The sequence below is a fragment of the Dipodomys ordii genome, unplaced genomic scaffold (assembly GCF_000151885.1).
Source record: "Dipodomys ordii isolate 6190 unplaced genomic scaffold, Dord_2.0 Scaffold26, whole genome shotgun sequence".
NCBI classification, from domain to species: Eukaryota; Metazoa; Chordata; class Mammalia; order Rodentia; family Heteromyidae; genus Dipodomys; species Dipodomys ordii.
This window is the reverse complement of record NW_012267242.1, coordinates 1,902,695-1,926,902: the sequence shown is the minus strand read 5'-3', so window position 1 is coordinate 1,926,902 and position 24,208 is coordinate 1,902,695. Positions and strand designations below refer to the sequence as shown.

The 24,208-nt window shown below is 38.7% G+C and overlaps 1 protein-coding gene across 2 annotated transcripts in view; it reads right to left on the bottom strand.

The window, feature by feature from the left end:
• Dtl (denticleless E3 ubiquitin protein ligase homolog (Drosophila)) overlaps nucleotides 1–24,208 on the bottom strand; it is a 38,023-nt gene that overhangs the window by 11,310 nt on the left and 2,505 nt on the right. Inside the window, exons 2-12 of one of the 2 annotated variants that reach the window (XM_013015269.1) lie at nucleotides 21,606–21,731; nucleotides 21,041–21,139; nucleotides 20,079–20,140; nucleotides 19,874–19,994; nucleotides 17,015–17,080; nucleotides 15,620–15,732; nucleotides 13,638–13,711; nucleotides 11,410–11,513; nucleotides 11,082–11,186; nucleotides 7,641–7,753; nucleotides 253–342 (exon numbers count right to left, since the gene is read on the bottom strand). In XM_013015269.1, coding sequence (XP_012870723.1) covers nucleotides 253–342; nucleotides 7,641–7,753; nucleotides 11,082–11,186; nucleotides 11,410–11,513; nucleotides 13,638–13,711; nucleotides 15,620–15,732; nucleotides 17,015–17,080; nucleotides 19,874–19,994; nucleotides 20,079–20,140; nucleotides 21,041–21,139; nucleotides 21,606–21,731 — 1,073 coding nt within the window. Of the gene's footprint in view, nucleotides 1–252; nucleotides 343–7,640; nucleotides 7,754–11,081; nucleotides 11,187–11,409; nucleotides 11,514–13,637; nucleotides 13,712–15,619; nucleotides 15,733–17,014; nucleotides 17,081–19,873; nucleotides 19,995–20,078; nucleotides 20,141–21,040; nucleotides 21,140–21,605; nucleotides 21,732–24,208 lie in introns of those variants that run through there. The other variant, XM_013015270.1, reaches the window with a different exon arrangement.

Here is a 24,208-nt window from a genome sequence, read left to right as displayed (position 1 = left end):
ATGAGTCTTAAGAACTTAATTCTATACATATGCAGGGAGTAACTGAAGAAAAGTAGAAATCCAATCTTACTCTTTTGACTACAATGTATTTTCTCTTTTGATAGAAGAAACTAGTATGTGTGGTATTAGTAATATTGATAACAGATCCTAAGTGCTCTCTGTATCTTTTAAGTTTCCAAGCTCCCAAACCTTGGGAAAATCTACAAACTTGTGATCTGCCTTTTAAACTAATTATAGAGACTTGTTCCAAACCTTTGTAAAGTCGGATGGACACCAGCACACAGATGTGACCTCTTGAGAATGACCCAGGAGCACGGTGGGAGGATGCCAGGGTAGAGAGACCTAGTACAATAAAAAACAAGCAAGTCAGCAAAGCAGCGTTAGGTCCCCCAGAGGGCTTCATTCTACCCTCCTGGGCCTTTTGAGGGCTTCAGAGCTATTATCAAGGCCTTTAAACTTGCCTAATTATAGTTCAGAAAATAAGTTTCAATGGCAATACAATTTCTGTCACTGATCTGAGAAAATGCAATGAAAGTAGTTCAGAATATATAATATAGATATGAGCTTAGATATCCAAACAAACTACTTACTTCAAATAAGGACTACCTAGCTAAACATGTTTTGACTAAAATTCAAGATTGACATCATCCCTTAGTGAGTAGACTTTGTAGAAGTATGAGGTTCAGTTGCTAGGTACTACACTTTGTCTTGTTTTTTTTTCTTTTTTGGGTCCGGTTGTAGGGCCTGAACTCTGGACCTGGGTGCTGTCCCTCAGCTCTTCAGCTCAAGGCTAGCACTTTACCACTTGAGCCACCGCGCCACTTCCGGCTCCCCCCGCCCCTTGCTTATGTGGTGCTGAGGAATCGAACCCAGGGCCTCATGTATGCAAGGCAAGCGTCTACCACTGAGCCACCTTCCCAGCCCCGATAGGTACTACACTTTAAATAGACAAGCTAGTCCTGTTGTTATATGGCTTGGGTATTTTCAGATCTTCCCTGGTCAGTTACTTCCAGGAATACTAAATTAACTGTGAATCCTGAAGATATTGGAAACATGCTACCAGCTCTCTTGGGATAAGAGGGCAATCTTCCTTCCAGAAGACCTAATTATCCTTTCATTTTGAGTTGGATAACTGAAGGCCTGAAAGGATATAAAAGCTGAAATTTACATGGTATTTCTGTAGACAAATATTTTCTTTTAATTTGCTTAAAGTTAAATTTTCAAGTAAGTTCTGTCAATAAAGAAGTATTATTGTGAATTGCCCGTGTGACTAAGAAACATACTACACCATCATTGAATGCCACTAGTAATATGATTTGATAACACTATATAGTTCACTCGTTCAATACTTTTTACAGGCCACAGGAATTAATCCAAACAATAGAATATAAACCTACATAACTGTAATTACCATCTATTTGGAAAAAAAAAGCAAGGAAGTTATTCTCTATTCATTTTTCCCAGGCTTGACATAAGGTTCATTTGTATGAAGGAGACAACTCTGGAAAGAATAACTAAAAATGACTTGGTAAATTATTTAATAGATTCCTTAGATTAGTTAAGAGGCTTGACGATTCTTAAGGTCATCTAACTCAACTGTTTTTTTTTTTTTTTTGGTGCCAGTCCTAGGGCTTGAATTGAAGGCTTGGGTTGCTATCCTTGAGCTTCTTTTTACTCAAGGCTAGTGTTCTACTACTTAAGCCACAGTGCTACTTCTGGGTTTTCTGAGTAGTTTATTGGGATGAGAGTCTCATGCACCTTTCTGCCTAGGCTGGCTTCAAGCTGTGATCCTCAGAACTCAGCCTAATGAGTAGCTACAGGCAGGTGCCACCAGTGCCAGGCCTAACTCAGTTGGTACTGCTCTTCTTGGATTACATGGCAACAACATACGCAATGATTCTAAAGCCAAGGAAGTCTAATTTGACTTTCAAGTGAATTAACATTTATTAGAAAAGCAACTTTTTCAATATCTACAAAGGTCTTACTGTCTACTCCAACAATGCCAAAGAGGGTCATTATTTCACAGGGAAGCATTCTAGAAAGGGCTTTTAAGGTAGTCTTTGACTATCCTAGTTGTCAAGGGAATTCTCCATCTTCCATTTGGAGTGATCATTGTTTCTCTGCACCTAAGATACACACAAGTCTAGTAGTCACAAGTTAAAAGGGAGAGAAAATTCTCATATCTCTCTGAACATCCCTGGTAGGAATATATTATTCTCTCTTTTTTTTGGGGGGGGGGAGGGTCCAGTCGTACAGCCTGAACTCAGGGCCTGGGCACTGTCCCTCAGCTCTTCAGCTCAAGGCTAGTGCTTCTACCACTTGAGCCACAGCGCCACTTCCGGCTTTTTTCTTTTTACTTATGTGGTGCTGAGGAATCGAACCCAGGGCCTCAGGCATGCCAGGCAAGCCTTCCCAGCCCCGGAACATATTATTTATTCTCTATTGGTTTACCCTGCCTCCAACTTTTCATTTCAAATTACCCTTCTTTATAGTTTCTGTGTCATTATACCTAGGAAGACCTAAGTTAAGTGTACAAAGGATTAAAGTGAATTTCAAGATAAAAACGAATTCCTTCCAAAAGAATTAAGACAGTTTAGGACTATCCTAGTACTGATATATACTTGGTGACTGATTCTTGATAATGAATTTCTTCTAATGAAATTCAGATGCTTTTTAGATTCTTCATCTTCATTCAAGTAAGTATATTAACCCATGTGCCAGTGGCTCACACTTATAATCCTAGATACCCAGGAGGCTGTGATCTGGTTCGAAGCCAGCCCAGGCAGGAAAGTCTTTGAGACTCTTATCACTAATTAACTACCAGGAAACTGGAAGTGGCATTGTGGCTCAAAGTGGTAGAGCAAAAAAGCTCAGGGACAGCACTCAAGCCCTTAGTTCAAGTTCCATGATCAAGTAAAACAAGAGAAAAAAAGAAAAGGAAGTATATTAAAAATATTACTATAATTATTTCATTTTTAAGCTCCCCTTTTAAGTAGGAAGGATTTCTTTAAAGTCTAAGACATTTCCATCCAAGCACTTTATAGATAGTCAAGCAGAAAAATATCCTGTCTTACATATTTCACAGGATATTCAAGGCACAAGGAATCTCTAAAGTTAAAATGACAACGTTATCTCTAAAAGTAATTAACCGATCTTCAGGTCTTAAAGCACTTTGTGTTCTTAAACATACCAAAAAGATCACTTTTCACAAAATCTCACACTACCCAACTGGAAATCAAATCTAATCTTTATTTCTGCCATGAGATCATTTACACTTCCTAAAGTGTCAGGCTCAATGTTTCGCCAGTCAGCGGTAGAATGGCTATGCCAAATCAGTTTATTTATAACCACTCCAATATTACTTAGTAGCTCTATCATAAACAAATCAGGAAGGTGGAGGTAGGAGTCACAGTGGGACAAGAGATAGGAAATTAAAGACATATCTCCCCACTGCTGGGCAATAATAAGGACTAAAATGCCATTCCCTGTTTTTAAGAGTGAACAACAACCCCCTTCTCCTTTCTTTTAGTGCTTTCTTTTGTCTATGGCTTTTAAGCACAGAAAAATATTTCAACAGTTAAAAAAAACCACAACAGTCTAAACAACCAGCTTGTATGAAATTACTTTTAAATTCCCACCTTTCACACCCACCATTTTAATCAAGAAAAAGAGAAACCAAACTACCTCGCTAGGCAAATTTAATACTAGGAGCAGCAAGCTTGCCAGGATCTCAAATATCAGGACTTGCACACCGAGTTGGACTGTGCAGACAAGCAAGAGAACATCACGTCTGAACCACGTCATTCAGTGGTGACATGTGACCTAATCTAGAATTTAGAAAGGGTCACAGATGTATGTGGTGGCCACTAATTGGATGTCTGAAATGGGTTAGAAACAACAGCCAAGTGTCTTTTTTAGCATGTGTATCTAAAGGGAAGAAGTAAAACCACTCAACTCTCATTCACTAAAATATAAATGTAAAAAGGCTTTTATGCTAGAGAAGACTAGAGAAACCAACAATTGAACAAAATTCTATGTATGCACACATACAATATAGTATATAACTACTATGCATAAAGAAAGTAATATGACTATATAAGAGTACATGGTTTACAGGTTGTTGTTATTTTGTATAATCCTCTTTACAATTTTTGGTATGTTTGAGATTTCTGGCTTTTGATATTTTTCTTCTTAAGAAAGAGATCTCAAAAAAATATAGACTTGTGAGTAAAATTGTCTAGGTAAGTTAGAGGGTCAAGGTAGAAAAATGTACATAACACAGGGAAAAGCAAAAAAATAAGCCTAAGTCCAAATTTGAAACTCAAATTTAAATGTTAAGACAGAAGCCTTAGTACTAGTGACACATACAATGTGTAAAGTCAATGGAAGAATTTGACAGAGAAAACTCGGCAATTAACTATAAGACAGGTGCTGGGGCTGGGAAGGTGGCTCATTGGTAGATTGCTTGCCTCTCAAGCATAAGGCCCTGGGTTCGATTCCTCAGCACCACGTAAGCAGAAAAAGCCAGAAGTGGCACTGTGGCTCAAGTAGTAGAGCTCTAGCCTTGAGCTGAAAAGCTGAGGGCCAGCACCCAGGCACAGAGTTCAGCCTTCACGACCAACTCATCCCATAGAATATTATCTCCACTTTTTTTTTTTTTTAATCATTTAGGACACTGTAACTAAAAGCTTTCAAATAATCTCTCTCTCTCTCTCTCTGTTGTAGGGCTTGAACTCTGGGCCTGGGCGCTGTCCCTCAGCACTTCATCTCAAGGCAAGTGTTCTATTTCTTGAGCCACAGCGCCACTTCCGGTTTTCTGGTGACTAATTGGAGGACTTTCCTGCCCAGGCTTTGAACCAAGATCCTCAGATCGCAGCCTCCTTAGTAGCTAGAATTACAGGCGTGAGCCACCGGCACCTGGCTTAATTTCTTAAAATATTAATAGTAATAAAGTGTGTGAAGGATCATGGTTCAAAGTGAGCTCAGGTAAGGAAAGTCCGTGAAACTCTTACCTCCAATTAACCACCACAAAACCAGAAGTGGTGCTGGGGCTCAAGAGGTAGAGCACTCGCCTTGAGCTTAGCGCCCGGGCCCAGAGTTCAAGCCCCATGACCGACAAAAAAAAGTGTGTGCGTGCCAGCCAGTCCTGGGGCTTAAACTCAGTCTGGGACTGTCCCTAAGCTTTTTGTTCAAGGCTGGGGCTCTACCACTCAAACCACAGCCCTCTTTCCATCTTTTTTGCTAGTTAATTGGAAAGAAGAGTTTTACAGACTTTCCTGCCTGAGCTGGCTTGGAATTGTGTTTATTTATTTTTTGGTCCGGTCGTGGGGCCTGAACTCTGGGCCTGGGCGCTGTCCCTCAGTTCTTTAGCTCAAGGCTAGCGCTCTACCACTTGAGCCACAGCGCCACTTCCGGCTTTTTTTCTTTTTGCTTATGTGGTGCTGAGGAATCGAACCCAGGGCCTCATGCATGCAAGGCAAGCACTCTACCACTGAGCCACCTTCCCAGCCCTGGCTTGGAATTGTGATTCCTAGATCTCAGCCTCTTGAGTGGTTAGGATTACAGGTGTGAGCCACCAGTGCTAGGCTGGTACTATTCTATTTTATAAGGCTGGATATGTGGTAGCTCACATCTGTAATCACCTGTAAGTGAAGGATGGCACTTAAAGGTCATTTTAGGAAAAAAAGTATAAGATCCTATCTGAAAAATAACTAAAGTAGAAAGGAGTTCCAATCCAGTACTGCAAGAATAAAGGAAAGAAGGGTGGTAAGCTGGCCAATACAAGAAGGAATAGGGAGGGACATGACAAGTAGAAGAGTAAGTACAAGGCCGAGTTCAAACCTCAGTACCAAAATTTATATATAAGTTAAAAAAGTATAAAGAAAGTAATCATATCTTCTTTAGTAGCCTGAAGAGAAAATAACATGATATTATGATTTTTCAGTTTTACTTTTCAAATTCATTTTTAGTAGCATATATTGGTTATATAAAGGAATTATATTTTGATATTTACATAAATGTATACAATGTCCCCTATATTCTCTTCTTAAAAACAAATGTTCCATCCATACATAAGTACTTTGTTTATATAATTTTTAACATACTTATTTTGAATATATATGCATATAAATTTTTTGTCACCTACTTCCCATTAGAGTCTGTTACATATTTTTATCATTCATTTTCTTTAGCTTATATTAATTGTACACACCACGAACAAATGTTTTTTTATACTGTAGAATGTTGTAACTTTTCTTTTGGTGAGTTTTCTTATGACATCTTCATGCATAAATACAATGCATTTCTTTTGTTGTTGTTGGTCGTGGGGCATTTCTATATTATTTATCTTCTAACATTCTCTTCTCTCTCCAAATGGTCCCACAATTACAATCATGTTCTTGGTGTATACACATATACTGTATATGTATAAGCCTATCTTTTAAGACTAGATTCTATGTTGTTAGAAAAAACATTCAGACTTTGTCTTCTGAATGTCTAATTGTGCTTAACATGAGCTCTAGATCTATCCATTTTCCTGCAAATGTCTTAATTTCATTCTTTTTTTATTTTTTATTGTGAAAATACCGTACAGAGGAGTTACAATTACATGGGCAAGATAACGAGTTCATTTCTTATCAAGCATTCTTGTCTCCTTTTTATTTCTCCTTCCCATCCTCCCCCCACATCTCCCCCCACCAGATCCTCCCCACCCCCATCAAAGTTGTAAAGTTCGTTTTCGACATAAAGATTTGTACATCTCATTGTTGCAATGGGTCCACCAGTATCCCTAGTGTTTTTGTCCTTCCCTTAATTTCATTCTTTAAGGCTTATGTGTGTGTATACATGCATATATGTATGTATATATACATACACATACACGTCACATTTTCTTTGTTTCTTTTTTTGTAGGTCATGGGGCCTGAACTCTGGGCCTGGGCACTGTCCCTCAGCTCTTCAGCTCAAGGCTAGTGCTCTACCACTTGACCCACAGAAGTGCCACTTCTGGCTTTTTCTGCTTATGTGGTGCTGAGGAATCTAACCCAGGGCTCATGCATTCAAGGCAAGCACTCTACCACTGAGCAACTTCCCCAGCCCATATATCACATTTTCTTTTTTTTAATTTAATTTTTAAAAAATTTTTATTGTGAAAGTATCGTACAGAGGGGTTATAATTACATGGGCAAGGTAATGAGTACATTTCTTATCAAGCATTGTTGCCTCCTCCTTTGTTTCCCTTTCCCATCCCTTCCCATCGCCCCCACCCCCCAATATATCACATTTTCTAACTAAGAATACAATTATACAAAAAATTGAGTGACTGTGCTTTGCAAAGATCTTCTATGGGTGATTTAAGTGACAGACTTAGGAATTTATTTTAAAGGAATTTGACAACCTGGAGCATGTGGTTTTTAGAAAGCAAGAAAAGATGTTACAGAGGATATAGAATATTAACTTTTGATCACCTATAATAAACAAAAGCATATATATCTTCTAATAGTTTCCGTATAAGCAAGTAACCTTTATCAAACATCTGATGCAGAAAAAGCCAATAATATTTGTTAAATTTACCTCATATTGGACAGAAAAAATATTCTAAAGGTAATTCCTTTGACATTCATGGGGCCAGGTTGGTAACTTACCTTCCAGATATAAGCAGCTTCATCACTTGAGCCACTGACTAAAAACTGGTCATCAGGACTAAGACTGGATTTAATATAAAAGGTAGAGTTCTGGTGTCCACTGAAGACAGCCACTGCCAGGGGGGGAAAAACAAATTACTTGTTTCTTGTTGCTTCCAGTGTTCTAATGAACACAGACAGCATACACATATTTAAGTATGTTTTATTAACATATTCAATTCTAAAGATAGTGTCCAGAAACCCAAAAAGAGGCTATTTATATTAGATCCAATCTCATAAACTCAGCTTAGATATAAATTTCTATGACAGATAAATCTTACAAAATATGGAGGTCCCTTTATTCTGAACACTGCTCCAAAATGGGAATTATAATCTGAATTTTCCACTAAGCTTGTTTTTATTGCCCTCTGCTGGACTGGAAATTACTGAAACATATTCCCTTTAGCCTCAGTTCAATTTAGTTTTGTTTTCTTCTTCTGGCAGTACTAAAGCTGAAACTCAGGACCCTGTGGTTTCTAGGCAGGTATTGCCTCATTTCAACTATACTTCCAAGCCCTTTTTGCTTGTAAGTTATTTTTTAGTTAGGATCTTTTGTTCTTTGAACAGGGTTAGGCTGAGCTAAAATCCTATCAACAACCTACCTACCTTGTAATCAGAATCACAAACAAGTGTCACCATGCTCAGCTCATTTGTTAAAACGGGCACCTGAGTAACTTTTTGCTTCAGCTGTCCTTAAACTATGATCTTCCATCTCTACCTCCCAAGTAGCTGGCTGGGTGTTTTTGTTTGTTTTCACACAAAGTCTATGTTGCACCAGTGGGCATTAAACTCACAATCCTACTGCCTCAGATTCCTCAGTGTTGAGATTAATAGCTATGTACCACCATGCTAGGCTTCCACTTAGTCTGTGATGATTTGAGTATGGGATGGGAACATAACTTAAGTCCAATACAATACTGTCAATAAAACACATAGATCAAGTGCTTTTACTTCAGGACCTTTTTTATTGGGGGGTGGGGTGGGGATAATATTGGAGTTCAAACTCTGGCCTGAGAGGTGAGTGCTACCATTGACCAGCCCTTTTTTGCATTAGTTATCTTAAAGCAGGACATGCATGTAGATCACAATCCACCTGTCTTTCTCTTCTTGCCTTAGCTAGGATGGTATGTGTGTGGGATGTGCCAAGCTATTGCTTGGGATGGGGGTTTCAGGTATATGACATCATATAGCCTTCTCACGTAGCCAAGATTATAGACATGAATTATCAGTGCCTAGCAAATCCAGACTTTAAAAAAAGGCTTGAAAGGCAAGTAATGTAAATTCTTAACTCTCATTTCCATTTTCTGCATGCATAGCAATAAATGTTTCTTTCTTTTCCACCTCTCCCTAGTTTAAGTGTTTTATTAAATCTTTGCCAAATCTAGGAAAAAAGGGCAAGTAATCGCCAGATGTGTTTCATTCATTCAACCAACTATCTATCTACTATAAGAATAAATCAAACTACTGCAGGAGTACAGAAATGTTTATTAAATTATTAGTACAGTATTTAATGGAGGAGGGGCAAAGGCCTTTTAACTGCTAGGCTATAGGAAAAAGCATGTACAAAAACTTTGGGTGGTTTATACCTGTAACATAGCTACTCAGGAGGCTAAGTACTGAAGATTGTGGTTCAAAGCCAGCCCAGGGAAGGAAAGTCTATGAGATTCTTATCTCCCATTAATTACCAGAAAACCTGAAGTGCAGTTGTTGCTCAAAGTGGTAGATTGCTAGCCCTAAGCAAAAAGCTCAGGGACAGCATCCAGGCCTTTGGTTCAAGGTCCACAACTAGGGAGAGAGGGGAAAGCAAGGAGAAGCTGGACACCAGTGGCTCATGCCTGTAATCCTAGCTACACCAGAAGCTAAGATCTGAAGATTGTGGTTGGAAGCCAGACTTATCTCCAATAAGCTATTTAGAAAATGCTGGAAGTAGTGCTGCAATTCAAGTGGTAGACTGCTAGCCTTTAGCACAGAGTCTCAGGCCTTGAATTCAAGCCCCAGGAATGGCAAAAACAAAAACAACTTCTGTACATCAGACAAAAGATTCAAGAATTTTTAATGTTTTATTTATTTTGGTGGTATTAAGGGATTTGAACTCAGGACCTTACACTTGTTAGGCAGACAATCTATCACTTGAGCCACATCTAGCCCCTATGCTTTATCTTTTGAGGGAAAAATTTGAAAATGGTGACTAAATTAGCAGTTAACCCAATTCTCATTCCATTAAGGAGCGCTCTACCTCTTGAGCCTCAGCCCCACTTCCGTTTTTTTCTGCTTATGTGGTACTGAGGAATTGAACCGAGGGCCTCATGCATGCAAGGCAAGCACTCTACCACTGAGCCACCTTCCCAGCCCTATAAAATCTTTTCCCTCTTCCAAATATTTATGCTCTTTCTTAAGGAATACTAGACTTAATCTAAGAAACCAGAAATGCCAATTGTGATGGTGCTGAAAACAGCAAAGACCTAACAGAATTGCTTGGAGAAATATTTGGAAATTTCTCTAAGAAAACAGATAAACTAATCTAAGTTTTGTATTTTAAAAAAATTTCTTATCAGCCTATCTAAAGTAGCTAGACCTAAGGAAAAACCAGGCTACTAATAAATAAACAAATAAATAAATAGATAAATACATACACATATATATATATATATATATATATTTGTCAGTTGTGGGTCTTGAACTCTGGGCTGGGCACTGTTCCTGTGCTCTTCAGTTCAAGGCGAGTGCTCTACCGCTTGAGCCACAGCACCACTTCCGGTTTTCTAGTGGTTTATTGGAGATAAGTCTCACGGACTTTCTGCCCGGGCTGGCTTTGAATGGTGATCCTCAGATCTCAGCCTCCTGAGTAGCTAGGATTACAGGCGTGAGCCACTGGTGCCTGGTATATATATATTTTATTTAAATAACAGATAATACTTTTAGAAATAATGTAACCCAAATAACTTCCTTAAACCATTATTTAAGTATTAGATTCTATTTTTTGTATTTTTGAGGAGAAAAAAGGTGAGAAAACCTCTCATATGGCCTGTGTCCAACATAAAAAGATGACTGTAAAGAGGGGAGAAGGGTTGAAAAATTCCACCCTCTAAGTTTCCAAAGAAGACCAAAGTTGAATAGAAAAGCATTCTTTACTTTGTAAGCTTATTACATGAAAGTTCAGATAATCCAAATAGATCAAAGGGCATAATTTCAGGAGATTGTCACCCCAAATAACAGGATTCTGTACTTTTAAAGATCACAAGAGAAGTATACACAAGAGAAGTATACCCTTAAGATCAATGGAACCAAAGTCTTCACATGATTTTACAAATTTTGTTTAGAAAACAAGACATTAAATTATAATTGGCAAAAAACCTGATGTTAATTTCCTGGTAAGGGAATTCGAATGACTTAATATCTTACCTGGAGAAGTCTTTAATCCTGTCATATTGAACATATAGATGTTGTCATCTGTGCAATTAGCAAATAAAGTAGAGGCAGTAGAATCCAAAATCAGACTCGAGTATCCTAGAAGAAAACTTCAGTTAGTATATCCTGATGATGGTGAGTAGACTTAAGGCTCAAATCTAGGCACACAAACAGCACATGAAAAAATATGAGAACTTTAAAAAGACACAACCATATATTAAAGCTTCTCAATTTGTATGCTGCTGAAAATGAGATATTTAAAAAAGCAATTTGGCAAAAATTCCTCTCTCTCTCCCAAAGTACTGTCAATGAAAAGACTTACCTAGTTTTCGAGTGCTGCTACCTGGGTACAGGAAAGATTTGGATGCTATGGGTTCTTGTCGATAAGTAGTATAATTCTTACGTAAATCCCAAACTTTGATTATCCTAAAACCCAATACAAATAGTTATTTTCTAAGTCTTCTCCAACCCAAAGAATTTTACTTACATTGTAAGTAACTCCTCAGCCACATTCACCAGGTACAGCAAGGACATCTCATTGGGAAATAAATTTATGTCACACTATTGTTTCCAATGCCAAGCTTATAATGCTGACACAACGGAAACAGATGTGAATTGACCTAGTGATGGCTCACTGCAGTTTACTCCAAAGGAACGGAAAAGGAAGATAAAGTTTGGATGCTGATAGTAACTGTTCCATTGTTTTTAGGAAAAACATTTCCTAATCCTTTAATAATCTGCATTTGCCCTTTGACATTGCAAGTAGCAAATTCTGCTCCTTTGGTTATATCTTTATACCTAACCTTTTAAGTAGCCCAGACACATTTTCCTGTGAAAGGGGAAAAATATCTTTTCATTATCCTATTGCGATAATTGTTTACTCTTTTATTTCTAGTTTATAGGCAAACAAGCTTGGTATAAAATGGCAGTATAAAGTAGCAGTGTCATTGGAGAGCAAGCTTTCACAACCATTTATAAGCACAGTACTAGCTTTTTACTTTTTATTCTTCTTGGTGGAACTTGATTGGGACTGAATTCAAGGCTTCCTGCTCCCATGCAGGCAGTCTACCACTTCAACTATGCCTCTACCTCTAGTCCCTTTCTGCCTTGGCTATTTTGTAGGTAGGGTCTGGCTTTATGGGGCCAATCTGGGCCATAATTCTCCAACCTGCACTTCCTGCCACTGTCGCAATGACAGACCCATGCCATGTTGCACAGCCATGGAGGGAGATTGAGACTCCTCCATCTTTGCCTACCAAGTAGCTAAGATTACAGGCTTGAGCCACTGTGTCCAGCTTCCACAGTAATAACATTAGCCAACCTCATTCCTGCCTGAGTGTGTGGTCCACAGAATGGTTTTAGTATCCTAAGGAGACAATGCAAAGCCTAGTCTAGTAAGGAGGCACTATTTTTTTTTCCAAATTAAAGTGAGTTCTTTTGGCAGGACTAGGTTTCAATTAAGAGCTTGCAAGACAAGCATTTTACCAGTGCTGGCATGCCTCCAGCCCCTTTTGCTTATTTTTCAAATAGGGTCTTGTTTTCTGCATAGGCTGACCTGGAATGTGGTCGTATTTATGCTTCCCATGTGGGATTTCACGCAGGCCCAATGTTTTACTGGCTGAGATGGTATCTCACAAACTTTTTGCCAGACTGGGCTCAAACTGTGACTCTCATAATTTCAGCCTTCTTAGTAGTTAGGATTATAGGCACAAGTTATGGTGTCTGGTTTAAATCTTTTTTTTTTTTGTTGGTCGTGGGGCTGAACTCTGGACCTGGGCGCTGTCCCTCAGCTCTTCAGCTCAAGGCTATCACTCTACCTCTTGAGCCATAGTGCCACTTCTGGTTTTCTTCTGCTTATTTGGTGCTGAGGAATTGAACCCAGGGCCTCATGCATGAGAGGCAAGCACTTTACCACTGAGTCAACTTCCCAGGCCTAAATTAAAATTTTTGAAGGTAGCAATGTGCTTGGAGATACAGTGGATAAAGAAGTATGCTTTAAAGAGTCCCTTTCCACAACTTCTACAATGCTTGAAAGAAGCATGAGCCAATGAACCAACACCACAGACTTATTTGCAAGCCAAAATTCAGGTAAGTCTCAAATAGCAAATATATGGAAGTATTTAGGCCTTACTATTAATCTTGTTAATTACTCCACAATGACTAACTTCATACCCCAAATCAGATTTCTCTTTTTAATAGTATTCCTAGACCTGAAAAGTTAAAATCCAAAAATAATAAAAATATATCCTATAAATATCAGTAAATTATACTGTGATGAAGCAAACAAGCTACCTATCCAGCTTCTGTAAGCAAACACTTCACCTGTATGCTAGACAATGTGTTAAGTGTAAAACATGTATGTTCATATTTAATTATTTAAGCAAGAGTTCCAATTCCTAATTTTCTAGTGATCTCTGTTCCTTTCCTCAGCTGGGGTACAATGTCAAAAGTTAAAAGCATTCACACTCAATTGTAATAGGGCAATGTGACTGTCTTATCACGCTCATGAAAAATACTTAATCAAAAGAACCAAGACATATAGTGTCTTACCCATCCACAGCACCTGCTGAAACCAATGTATTTTCATCTTGAAAGAGGACCACAGTAACACTTTGCTGGTAATCCTAATAGCACAAGAAAAAGAAGAAAATTCTGTCTTCAGTATTTCAACTTTTATCATAAAGAGAACAGGTGTTTAAAAATGGCTCCCCTGCAACTCTGAATAGTCTCTTTTCAATAAACCTAAATATATTTGCAAGAAAATGAGCCAAACATTGTTATAGCATTTATGTTAACTTTAAGAAATAAACTGGAGACAAAGATTTTACTTGTCTCAGTCTACTTAGAATCTCCCAACTAATGAGCTGTGTTTATCTATAAAGAACTGATTTAAGCCAGGCGCTAATGACCCACGCCTTTAATCCTGGCTACTCAGGAGGCGAAGATCTGAGGGTTGTGGTTTGAAGGCAGTGAGAACAGGGAAGTGTGAGACTCTGATTCCAATAAACTACCCCAAACCGGAAGTGGCTCAAGGGGAAGTGCTCTCCTTGAGCAAAAAAACCTAGAGACAGCTCCCAAGGCCTGAGTTCAAATTCCAGGACTGGTAAAAACAAAAAACAAGAAACCAACCTAACTTTTCCGTGCCTGTTTCTCTATAAAATGTTGCTGTACTCCTCTCTACTCAGGAGTCTGCGATCTGAGTATCATGGTTAAAAGTCAACACTGGCAGGAAAGTCTGTAAGACTCTTATCTCCAATCAACCCCCAGAAAACAGGAAGTGGCCCTGTAGGAAAGGGGTAGGGTGCTAGCCTTGAAAGAAAAACCTCAGGGACAGTACCCAGGGTCTGAGTTCAAGTTCCAGTACACACACACACACACACACACACACACACACACACACACACACACACACACACGAACAACTATGAGTGAAAAGAGTGCCCAGGGTCTGAGTTCAAGTTCCAGTACACACACACACACACACACACACACACACACACACACACGAACAACTATGAGTGAAAAGACAGCATCCTCTAAAAGTTAAAGGGGCAAATTTTTGTTACTAATAAGTAGTTCTAGATCCGAATCTCACTACATGACTAGAAGGTCATATACTATCTTCATCTGGACTCTATAAAGACCAGTCTGTTTCCATTCAAGCTACATCCTGTGTTTGGATACATTCTTAAGTTGTAATAGCTTAGCAATTACACATTTCTTCAACTATTTACTTGGATGCTACAAAATAAGTAACATTAGAGAAACGTATTAAAGTGAAAGCAATGATGGTTTTTCCAAGAAAAAGAAAAGGTGCATCACAGGCATAGTCTGAACCATTCATTAATAAAAATAGTATTTCTTAAATATATTTAATATTTTGCTATATGTTTAGAAAGTATAAAAAATTAACATCTTTTCTACAGCTTTTTATTATGCAGACAAGGATTTCTTCCCTCTAGGTACCTCTATCTTTCCTAATGAATCACATTTTGCTGCAGATATATGAATATATGAAGATTTCTAAGGATAACTTTCAGGCGCTATCCCTCAGTTCTTCAGCTCAAGGCTAGCGCTCTACCACTTGAGCCACAGCACTACTTCTATCTTTTTCTGCTTATGTGGTGCTGAGGAATCGAACTCAGGGCTTCATGCATGCGAGGCAAGCACTCTACCACTGAGCTACCTTCCCAGCCCCTTAAAAAGCTAATTTTTTAAAAATGTTCTCTAGATAACTCACCAATCTGAGAGCCATCATAGTAGGTGCTGTGTAAGCTCTAAAGTACTGATATCAAATGAAAATTATTTTCATTTACCTAATCCAAAGTACCCATCTGTATGCATAACAAACTTCCTAGAAAAAAACACACAAGGTGTGGTGATGTATGTCTGTAATCCTTCAGAAGTAAATCTTAGTTGGGAAGCTAAATTTGAGGGGATCATGAGATTGAGGCCAGCCTCAACTACATCCTGACAATCTGTTAAAAAAAAAAAAAACCTATTCGTATGTGTGTACATCTCTGAAACCTTACCACAGAAGGAGCAAGTCCTTTTGAATTCTGCTTCTTCTTGGGTTTTGAAGGGGTTTGCTTGTCTGAGGCATTGTGAGCGCCACTGATTTGATTCACTTGCCTATAAAACCCGTCTGAAAGATATTCCATCAAAACTGGTTTAGCTGTTTTCAATCTCATGCTGAATGTAACATCTTGAACATAAAGACCTCAATACTAAGTAATTTTTTTAAAAACCAGATCAATGAAATTAGAGAGCAGTTTTACCAGTGAGATTAAAAGCAAAGCAAAACAAAAATACAATAGCCAGGAGTCAGAGGCTCACACCTATATTCCTAGCTATTCAGGGGGTTGAGACCTGAGGATCATGGGTCAAAACCAGTTGGTGCAGGAAGGTCTATGAGGTTCCTATCTCCAATTAACCACCAAAAAGCTGGAAGGGGAGCCGTGGTTCAATGGTAGAGTATTGATCTTGAGCAAAAAACTAGGAGACTGCCCAGGCCCTGGGTTTAAGCTCTAATACTGGCACAAAAACAAAACAATTAATGTTTATGGAAGCTTTATTTATAATGGTCAATACTTGGAAGCAACCAAAGTATCCTTAAACAGGTGAGTGGATAAACTGTGATTTATCAAGACAACAAGTTACTATTCAGCAGTAAAACAAGGCTGGTAAAGCCTTAAAGACTTGAAGAAAGAAGCCCACCTGAAAAAGCTATATCCTGATTCCAAATACATGACATTCTGAAAAAGGCAAAGCTATGGAGACAAAAAAGATCAGTGGCTGCTAGGATTTAGTTAGGAGGTAGGTCTGAATAGCAGTGAAACTATTCTGTAAGATTTATCATTATACATTTGTACATAAATGTACAAACCAAGAGCGAACCCTAAAGCAAACTACAGACTTGGGGTGATAATAATGTGGTGAGGTAGTGTGTAAATAAACCATTTAGGCATAGGGTGGTTTATGTGAGCGGCTGTTATGTGTGTAGAGCTTTAGAGCATATGGAAACTACTTTCCGTTCAATGTTGCTGTGAAGCTAAAACTGCTATACAAAATAAAGTCATATTAATGGTATCAGGGAAATGTAAGCTTATATTTAACTTCATCTATTTCTTTAAAACTTAAAAAAGGAAAAGGTAAATAAGAGGGCCTATGTACATGTAAGTTTAATGCTGTCAATCATTTAGGTAAAGGACACTATAAATCAATCAGATGATGCTATAAAGAAATGGAAAAGTGTAACTATACTTTCAATAATAAGTAGTATCCTGAAAATGGAACAGAGCAGAATGGAGGACTATGAACACATGTGCCCCCTAGTGGTACGAGATAAAAATCACTAACATTTTTGATTCAAAATAATTAAGTGGTTAATCTCTATCAAAATTAAAATACAACCAGATTGAAACTACCTTTTTTATTGCACCTGATGTCCCAGACCATAATGTTGCCATCTCTTCCACCTGTACAGAATACAGCTGTAAAGAAAATTTATCAAGATGTTAACAAAATTAGTCAATGACATATTTTAACTATATAAAGCATTCTTAGCTAGGTGTTGGATTTGGAAATAGGGACTGAATTTAGCAATAACAACTAAAAAAATAAAGTACAGGTGGGTGTTGGTGGCTCACATCTGTGATCCTAGCTGCTCAGGAGGCCGAGAACAAGATTACAGTTTGAGGCCAGCATAGGGGGAAACGTTCTTGAGACTCTTAAATAACCAGCAAGCTGGGTACTGAAGGATCATGTCAGGAATCTTAGCTACTCAGGAGGCTGAGTATGAACCACCAGAAAACTGGAAGTCGCACTGTGGCTCTAAGTGCTAGTCTTGAGCAAGAACAGTGCCCAGGCCCTTAGTTCAAGTCTACAACTGACAAAATAAATAAATATAAAAAAAATCAGATTTATTAGAGGTGAGAGTCTCTGAGATTTGACTGCTTGGGTAGAGGACCAAACCACTATCCTCAGATCATAACCTCCCATGTAGCTAGAATTACTGGAGTAAACTACCAGCACCTGCTGTTTCCTAAATTCTATATACTTTACACAAATGATGGCAATCTGTGCTATCAACTTTATTAGGTAAGTGCTGCCCCTATTTTGGTGACAAATGTGAAGATACGTAACTTGTAAAGTTTGGTTGGTCACGGGGCTTGAACTCTGGGCTTGGGTGCTGTCCCTCAGCTCTTTAGCTCAAGGTGAGTGCTCTGCCACTTAAGTCACAGTGCCACTTCCGGTTTTCAGGTGGTTAATTGGAGATATGAGTCTCATGGACTTCCCAGCCAGGGCTGGCTTTGAATGGCGATCCTCAGATCTCAGCCTCCTGAGTAGCTAGGATTACAGATGTGAGCCATTGCTGCCTGGTGTAAAGGTATTCTCTGCAGTATAAATCCATAGCTGAGACTCTAATCCTTTTAGATGCATTGCTTCAGTAGAAACAACATAAAGTCTCCACAAAATTGTATAAAGGTTCCTCTGGGTACGGGAGAAGAGCAATGGGATTGAAGAGAGGAACATAGGAGAACTTCAATTTATCTTTAATATTTTATCCTTTAAAATCAAGTAAAAGAGGATTGGGGTTATAGCTCAGTGGGTGAGCAACTGCATAACACAACCAACCCCCCCCCACATACACACTTCATGCAATTTAGGGTAAAAATAAGAAACTGCCCTTTTGTTTTGCAGGAGGGTTAGGGGTTGGGGTTGATGGTCCTGAGGATTGCACTCAGGGCCTGGGTGCTGTCCCTGAGTTTTTTTTTTTGCTCAAGACTAGCATTCTTCCACTTGAATCACGGCCCCATTTCTGGCTTTTTGGTTAATTGGATATAAGAGTCTCATGGACTTTCCTGCTCAGGCTGGCTTCAAACTGTAATCCTCAGATATCAGCTTCCTGAGTAGCTAGGATTACAGGTGTGAGCCACTAATATGATACTTCAGAATTTTTTTTTTTTTTTGGTCATGGGGCCTAAACTCTGGGCCTGGGCACTGTCTCTCAGCTCTTCAGCTCCAGGCTAGTGCTCTACCACTTGAGCCATTGCGCGACTTCCAGCTTTTTCTGCTTATGTGGTGCTGAGAAATCGAACCCAGGGCCTCATGCATGTAAGGCAAGCACTCTACCACTGAGCTCCCTTCCCAGCCCTTACTTCAGAATTTTTATACCTAATAGAAAATATGTATCAAGAATAAAAGGTAGCTGGGTGTTGGTGGCTCACGTCTGTAATCCTAGCTACTCAGGAGGCTGAGATCTGAGGATAGTGGTTCAAAGCCAGCCCGGGCAGGAAAGTCTGTGAGACTCTTATCTCCAATAAACCACTAGAAAACTGGAATACAGATCTACATCAATACAAGTAGAGTGAAAAAACAGAAACATGGCAAAAATTTTTAGGTAAGAATCACAGCCACGGGTTGGAGGCATGGCCCAGGTAGTAAAGCACCAGCCAATGAGCAAGTGTAGGAGTCCTAGTGTTGGACCAAAACAGACAACAATCATAACCAGTTTATCATACCCAGTTTTCACTTCAACCTCATGTTCTATTTATCTTTTTTGGGGGAGGGGATGCCATACCAGGGTCTGAACAAAGGGCCTCATACTGGTTTTACCTGCTTGCTCACTCCTGAGTCATGCTATAATCTGGCTTTTTGTTGGTGACTTGGAGACAGAATCTCTTGGATTTCCTCCCCCCCCGCCCACTCCCGTCAGTGGTGGTGCCTGAACTCTGGGCCTGGGCACTGTCCCTCAACTCTTCAGCTCAAGGTTAGTGCTCTACCACTTGCGCCATAGCACCACTTCTGGGGTTTCTGCTTATGTGGTGCTGAGGCATCCAACCCAGGGCCTCAGGCATGCAAGGGAAGCACTCTACCACTGAGCCACCTTCCCAGCCCAATTTTTCGTATTTTTTTTTTTTTTTGCCCAGGTTGGCTCTGAACTGCAATCCGCCAGGTCTCAGCCTCTTAAGTAGCGAGGATCACAGAAATGAGCCAACTGAATGTGGCTTCCAACTAAATAGTTCGAGTTAATGAGTAACTAGTACAAAAGATTTGATTTCAATGGTAGTTGTTCATACCAGAAGATTCAGGCATTTAAAGATAAGCGGAAGAGAATGACCACAGAATGGGCCTAATAACATCTTGATTTCTTTAAGGTTTCCATTCATATTAGAATCTCAGTCACCTATATAGGTAAAGCGAGAGGGGCTGAAACAATTACAGCTTCAAATTTCCCCCCAACAAAAGCTTTTAAGGAGATAAAAGGATAAGCATAAACCTACCTTTCTCAAACTTAGAGAAGGCAACAGACTTGAGGCTGCACTGATGACCTTTGCATGTTCCAATCAGCTCACCAGCTTTTACATCCCAAAATTTGGCTGATTGATCACCTGATGCCGTAACCTTTCAATAATAAGGTAGTACACTTTAAAAAAGTAACCTTTTATCAATATTTATCCAGAGTCAAATGAAATCAAAGCTACTTACAAGTTTAAGTTCACCAGGAACCCAGGCCAAGTCAAAGACAGCATTCCAATGTGCCATCCATTCTAAATAAAGTATAAATATGAATCATCTAGATTGCTCTATTGGAGCCATTAAAAACAGCTTAAAAGCTTTACACTAATAAAAAGATCAATGTTCAGCACTGTAAAGTTTCTGGGCCAGGGAAAATCATATTACACATTTTCTTCATTACCACATAGGAGAATTTTCATCCCATGCCAAATTACTTTTTATGAATAGACAAGAAGTATTCTCTAATATGGAATCTTTTTGAAACATTCTCCTGCTCAAAAACCTTTATAGTGCTCTCTAAATGGAACCATTTTAGGAACCACATTTCTCTATTATCTTATTCCAACCAAACCAAATCACTCCTTATTTTCTTATTATCTTCATGCTTTTCAACCTCTAGGTCTTAGCTGGTGCTTTTCCCTCTACTTACCAGAATGCCCTCTTCCATTGCCATATGTCTATATACCACAGATCAACTCAAATATTCTATCATTAATTTAAAAAATATTTCCTGATCTGATTTTGTATATCTACATTTATGGCCTTTGTTTTACTATAGTTAATTCCATACTATACTTTCTTGTTCTAAATGATAAGGTCAGAAATTAGTTTTATATGTGAAAATATATGATTCTCAGTATTTAAAGCCTGTTTCCCCAACCATGCTAAGTGTAAAAAATTTAACTTTGAAGCCTGTAATCCTAGCTACTCAAGAGGCTAAGATCCTAGGATCCAGGTTCAAAGCAGGTCTGAGCAGAAAAGTCCATGAAACTCAAATTTCCAATTAAGCACTAAAAAAGCTGGAATTGGAGATATGGCTTAAATGGTAGAGCACAAAAGCTCAGAGATAGTGCCCAAGCCGAGTTCAAGCCCCAGGACGGGCACACACGTGCACACACACACAAAATGGGGAAATAAAACTACAGACTTACCTTTGCAGCACTTTTTTTTGCTAATTTGTGATTCTGTGTTATATAATCTAACAAAGCCTTCTTCGTTGGCAACTGCTAAAATGTGCTCCATGTTGGGGGCTAAATAAGAAATAAGAGAATACATGAAAAGTAACATAAAAGTTTTCAGTTGACTATCAAGGTATTAAGTGATTCAAAACTATCAAAATTATCTTCACATTGACTCAAGTAGACAAAGAGTAAATCAAAATTGGTACTGGCCAATAGCAAATAAAAACATATGATATAAACAGTTATGAGTCTATTAATCTTAAATTTCCTCTTTACAACCTTTTACCTATCCTCTCTTAAAAGGATTACAAATGAGAAGTACTTCTATTTCTGTCCATATTGTCCCAGTGAATCACAAAAAGATACATATTCAAACAAATCAAATAGATCTATAGGGCAAAACTATTTTCATGGTAGTTGAACCTTAGTAACCTTTTCCCATGTAATTCTTTGAAAAACTAGTGTTATATTTTCCCTCTATGATAGGAAATAAATTATTTCTGTCCAGGCTTAGCCTTGCTGGTAATTCTCTTACCAGAAGAAAAGGTGCATCCAAAAGGAGGAACCGGGGCTCCTGATTCTCCATAAGAAGTGTGTTCATCATTATAGCTGCACTGATAACCATTTAGAAGGGACTGCAGAGGGTAATATGAAGACCACCCTAAAACAAAAGAAAGCCTTTTCAATTTCTAAGTATTATCACATTTGAACACCTTTCACAAAGGCAGAGATAATTGTTTGTGCTTAAGGAGGATTCCCCCCCCCACCCCCCATTGGTTGTGAGGCTTGAACTCTGGGCCTGGGCGCTGTCCCTAACTCTTCAGCTCAAGGCTAGTGCTCTATCACTTGAGCCACAGTGCCACTTCTGGTTTTCTGGCGGTTTATTGGAGATAAGGGTCTTACAGATGTTCCTGCCCAGGGTTGGCTTTGAACTGTGATCCTCAGATCTCAAGCCTCCTGAGTAGTTAAGATTATAGGCATGAGCCACTGGTGCCCAGCAGAGTTTTATATATCTAATATAGATCCATTTGCTAACTATGGTCTCCTCTAGAATGCCATTTTTGATATTTTCTAAGAGAAAAATGAAAGTGCACTCCTAACTTTGAAGTAAGGCACAGTTTTGGGTTTACAATCTTTTTTTTTTTTGGTCCGGTCGAGGGGCCTGAACTCTGGGCCTGGGCACTGTCCCTCAGCTCTTCAGCTCAAGGCTAGCGCTCTACCACTTGAGCCACAGCGCCACTTCTGGCTTTTTTTTCTTAATGCTTATGGGGTGCTGAGGAATCGAACCCAGGGCCTCATGCATGCAAGGCAAGCGCTCTACCACTGAGCCACCTTCCCAGCCCCTGGGTTTACAATCTTAATTACCAATTCTCAGTATACTAAGATTAGAAGAAGCAAGTAACCTTTACATATTAAAAAAGATCTCATCGGCTGGATGCAGTGGCTCAAGCCTATATAATCCTAGTTACTTAGTGGGTGGAGATTTGGTTCATCTCAAGTATCAATCAAATTCAGAGAAGCACCAAAAAGGAAGGTCATGGTCCAGGCTAGGCTGATCTTCAGTTTAAACCCTAGTATGGCCACAAAACCAAAGACATCTTGTCCCTTGTCCTACAAAAGCGTCATCATTAAACTATCAGTCTCTTGAGTGAAAACCTTGCTATGTCCTTAGAGTCTCTAAACCAACATTACTACAAACTCTAAAGTGACTAAGAACTACCACACATAATCTAGCAGTCAAAAGTGAAATATATTTATGTGCTTATAACAGTAATATATTCACTAAGAAAATAATAAAAGTTTTATGAATGTTTTCCTTACTGTGCTGTAACTAAGGGCCAGTTATAGTATGCTAAAGAGTATTAGAACAATCTTGTTAATGTGTACCATGGTCCTAAATGGTAAGCCCACCTTCAGAGATTTGTTTTTATGTTACCACGGAGGCTGACCTACCAAATTATGGGACCAAGAATGTTACAGGGCTGGGAAGGTGGCTCAGTGGTAGAGCGCTTGCCTTGCATGCATGAGGCCCTGGGTTCGATTCCTCAGCACCACATAAGCAAAAAGTAAAAAAAGCCAGAAGAATGTTACAGATATCAGGAATATTTGCACATATTTCAGTTGGTAGGCATCCTTAATCTTATAAAACCCAAAACCTATCCCCTCCCCCCGCCCCCGTCCCGGTTGTACTGGGTCCTGGTGCTTGCTAGGCACTACTTCATAATTTCAATGTCAGACAATAAAAACAAAGCTGTTAAAACCACTAAAAGTATGCAATAACCATTTATGTTAGGTTCAAAAAAGATTAAAAACAAAACCCTCCATTTTAAGTATAAATGTTCTTGTGTAGTGTTCATTTTAAAAAATCTAATTACAGAAATTCAAAAGTAGATCAAACTGATTATCATATGATACTCTGCAAAACTTAGTGTCTTACAATTAAATAGTAACTTTTCCACTTCTCCTCATGGACTACAACTAATACTCAAACCAAGACTAACCCTGAAGTAACTTGAGAGGTCCCTGCTTATTTTTCTATTTTTACAATTCCTTACAACACAATCTTGATAAGTTTCTTTAAGCTACTTTTGTTGTTTTTGTCTTTTTCTGGTACTGGAATCAAACCTAGAATGTTGTATTTGCTAGGCAAGCATGGGGCCATACATCCAGCCTACTTTTGGACTTTTACTGTGTAATAAACCTAACTTGCAACCACCACAAAACTCATTATTTACTCATTCTATAGCTTTAGACCCTGGGGTTTACATATAAACTTCCCAAGAAGTATACAGGATATGAAAGTTTTTAGAGAACCAATTTCTAAATGCTCAACTTACACACTTACACACACACTTCTAAAACTGGTCTGTGAAGGTGAGAACGTTGAGGTACTTCCCTTTCTCTTCCACCTTCATTACTTCCTTTCTTATACTTTACAGAAAGACATTCACACAACCCCATTTTATACCTTGCAAGGTATTTTAAAAATACACTTTCAAAATTATATTATTTCTACCAGTTGCATACAGATTACTGTAATTTAATTCAAGGGAAAATTTTAGCTCTTGAATTCTTATGTTCATATTAAACAGAAATAAATAGCTGTATAAGTGTATATGTGTAAACACAGACTTATTG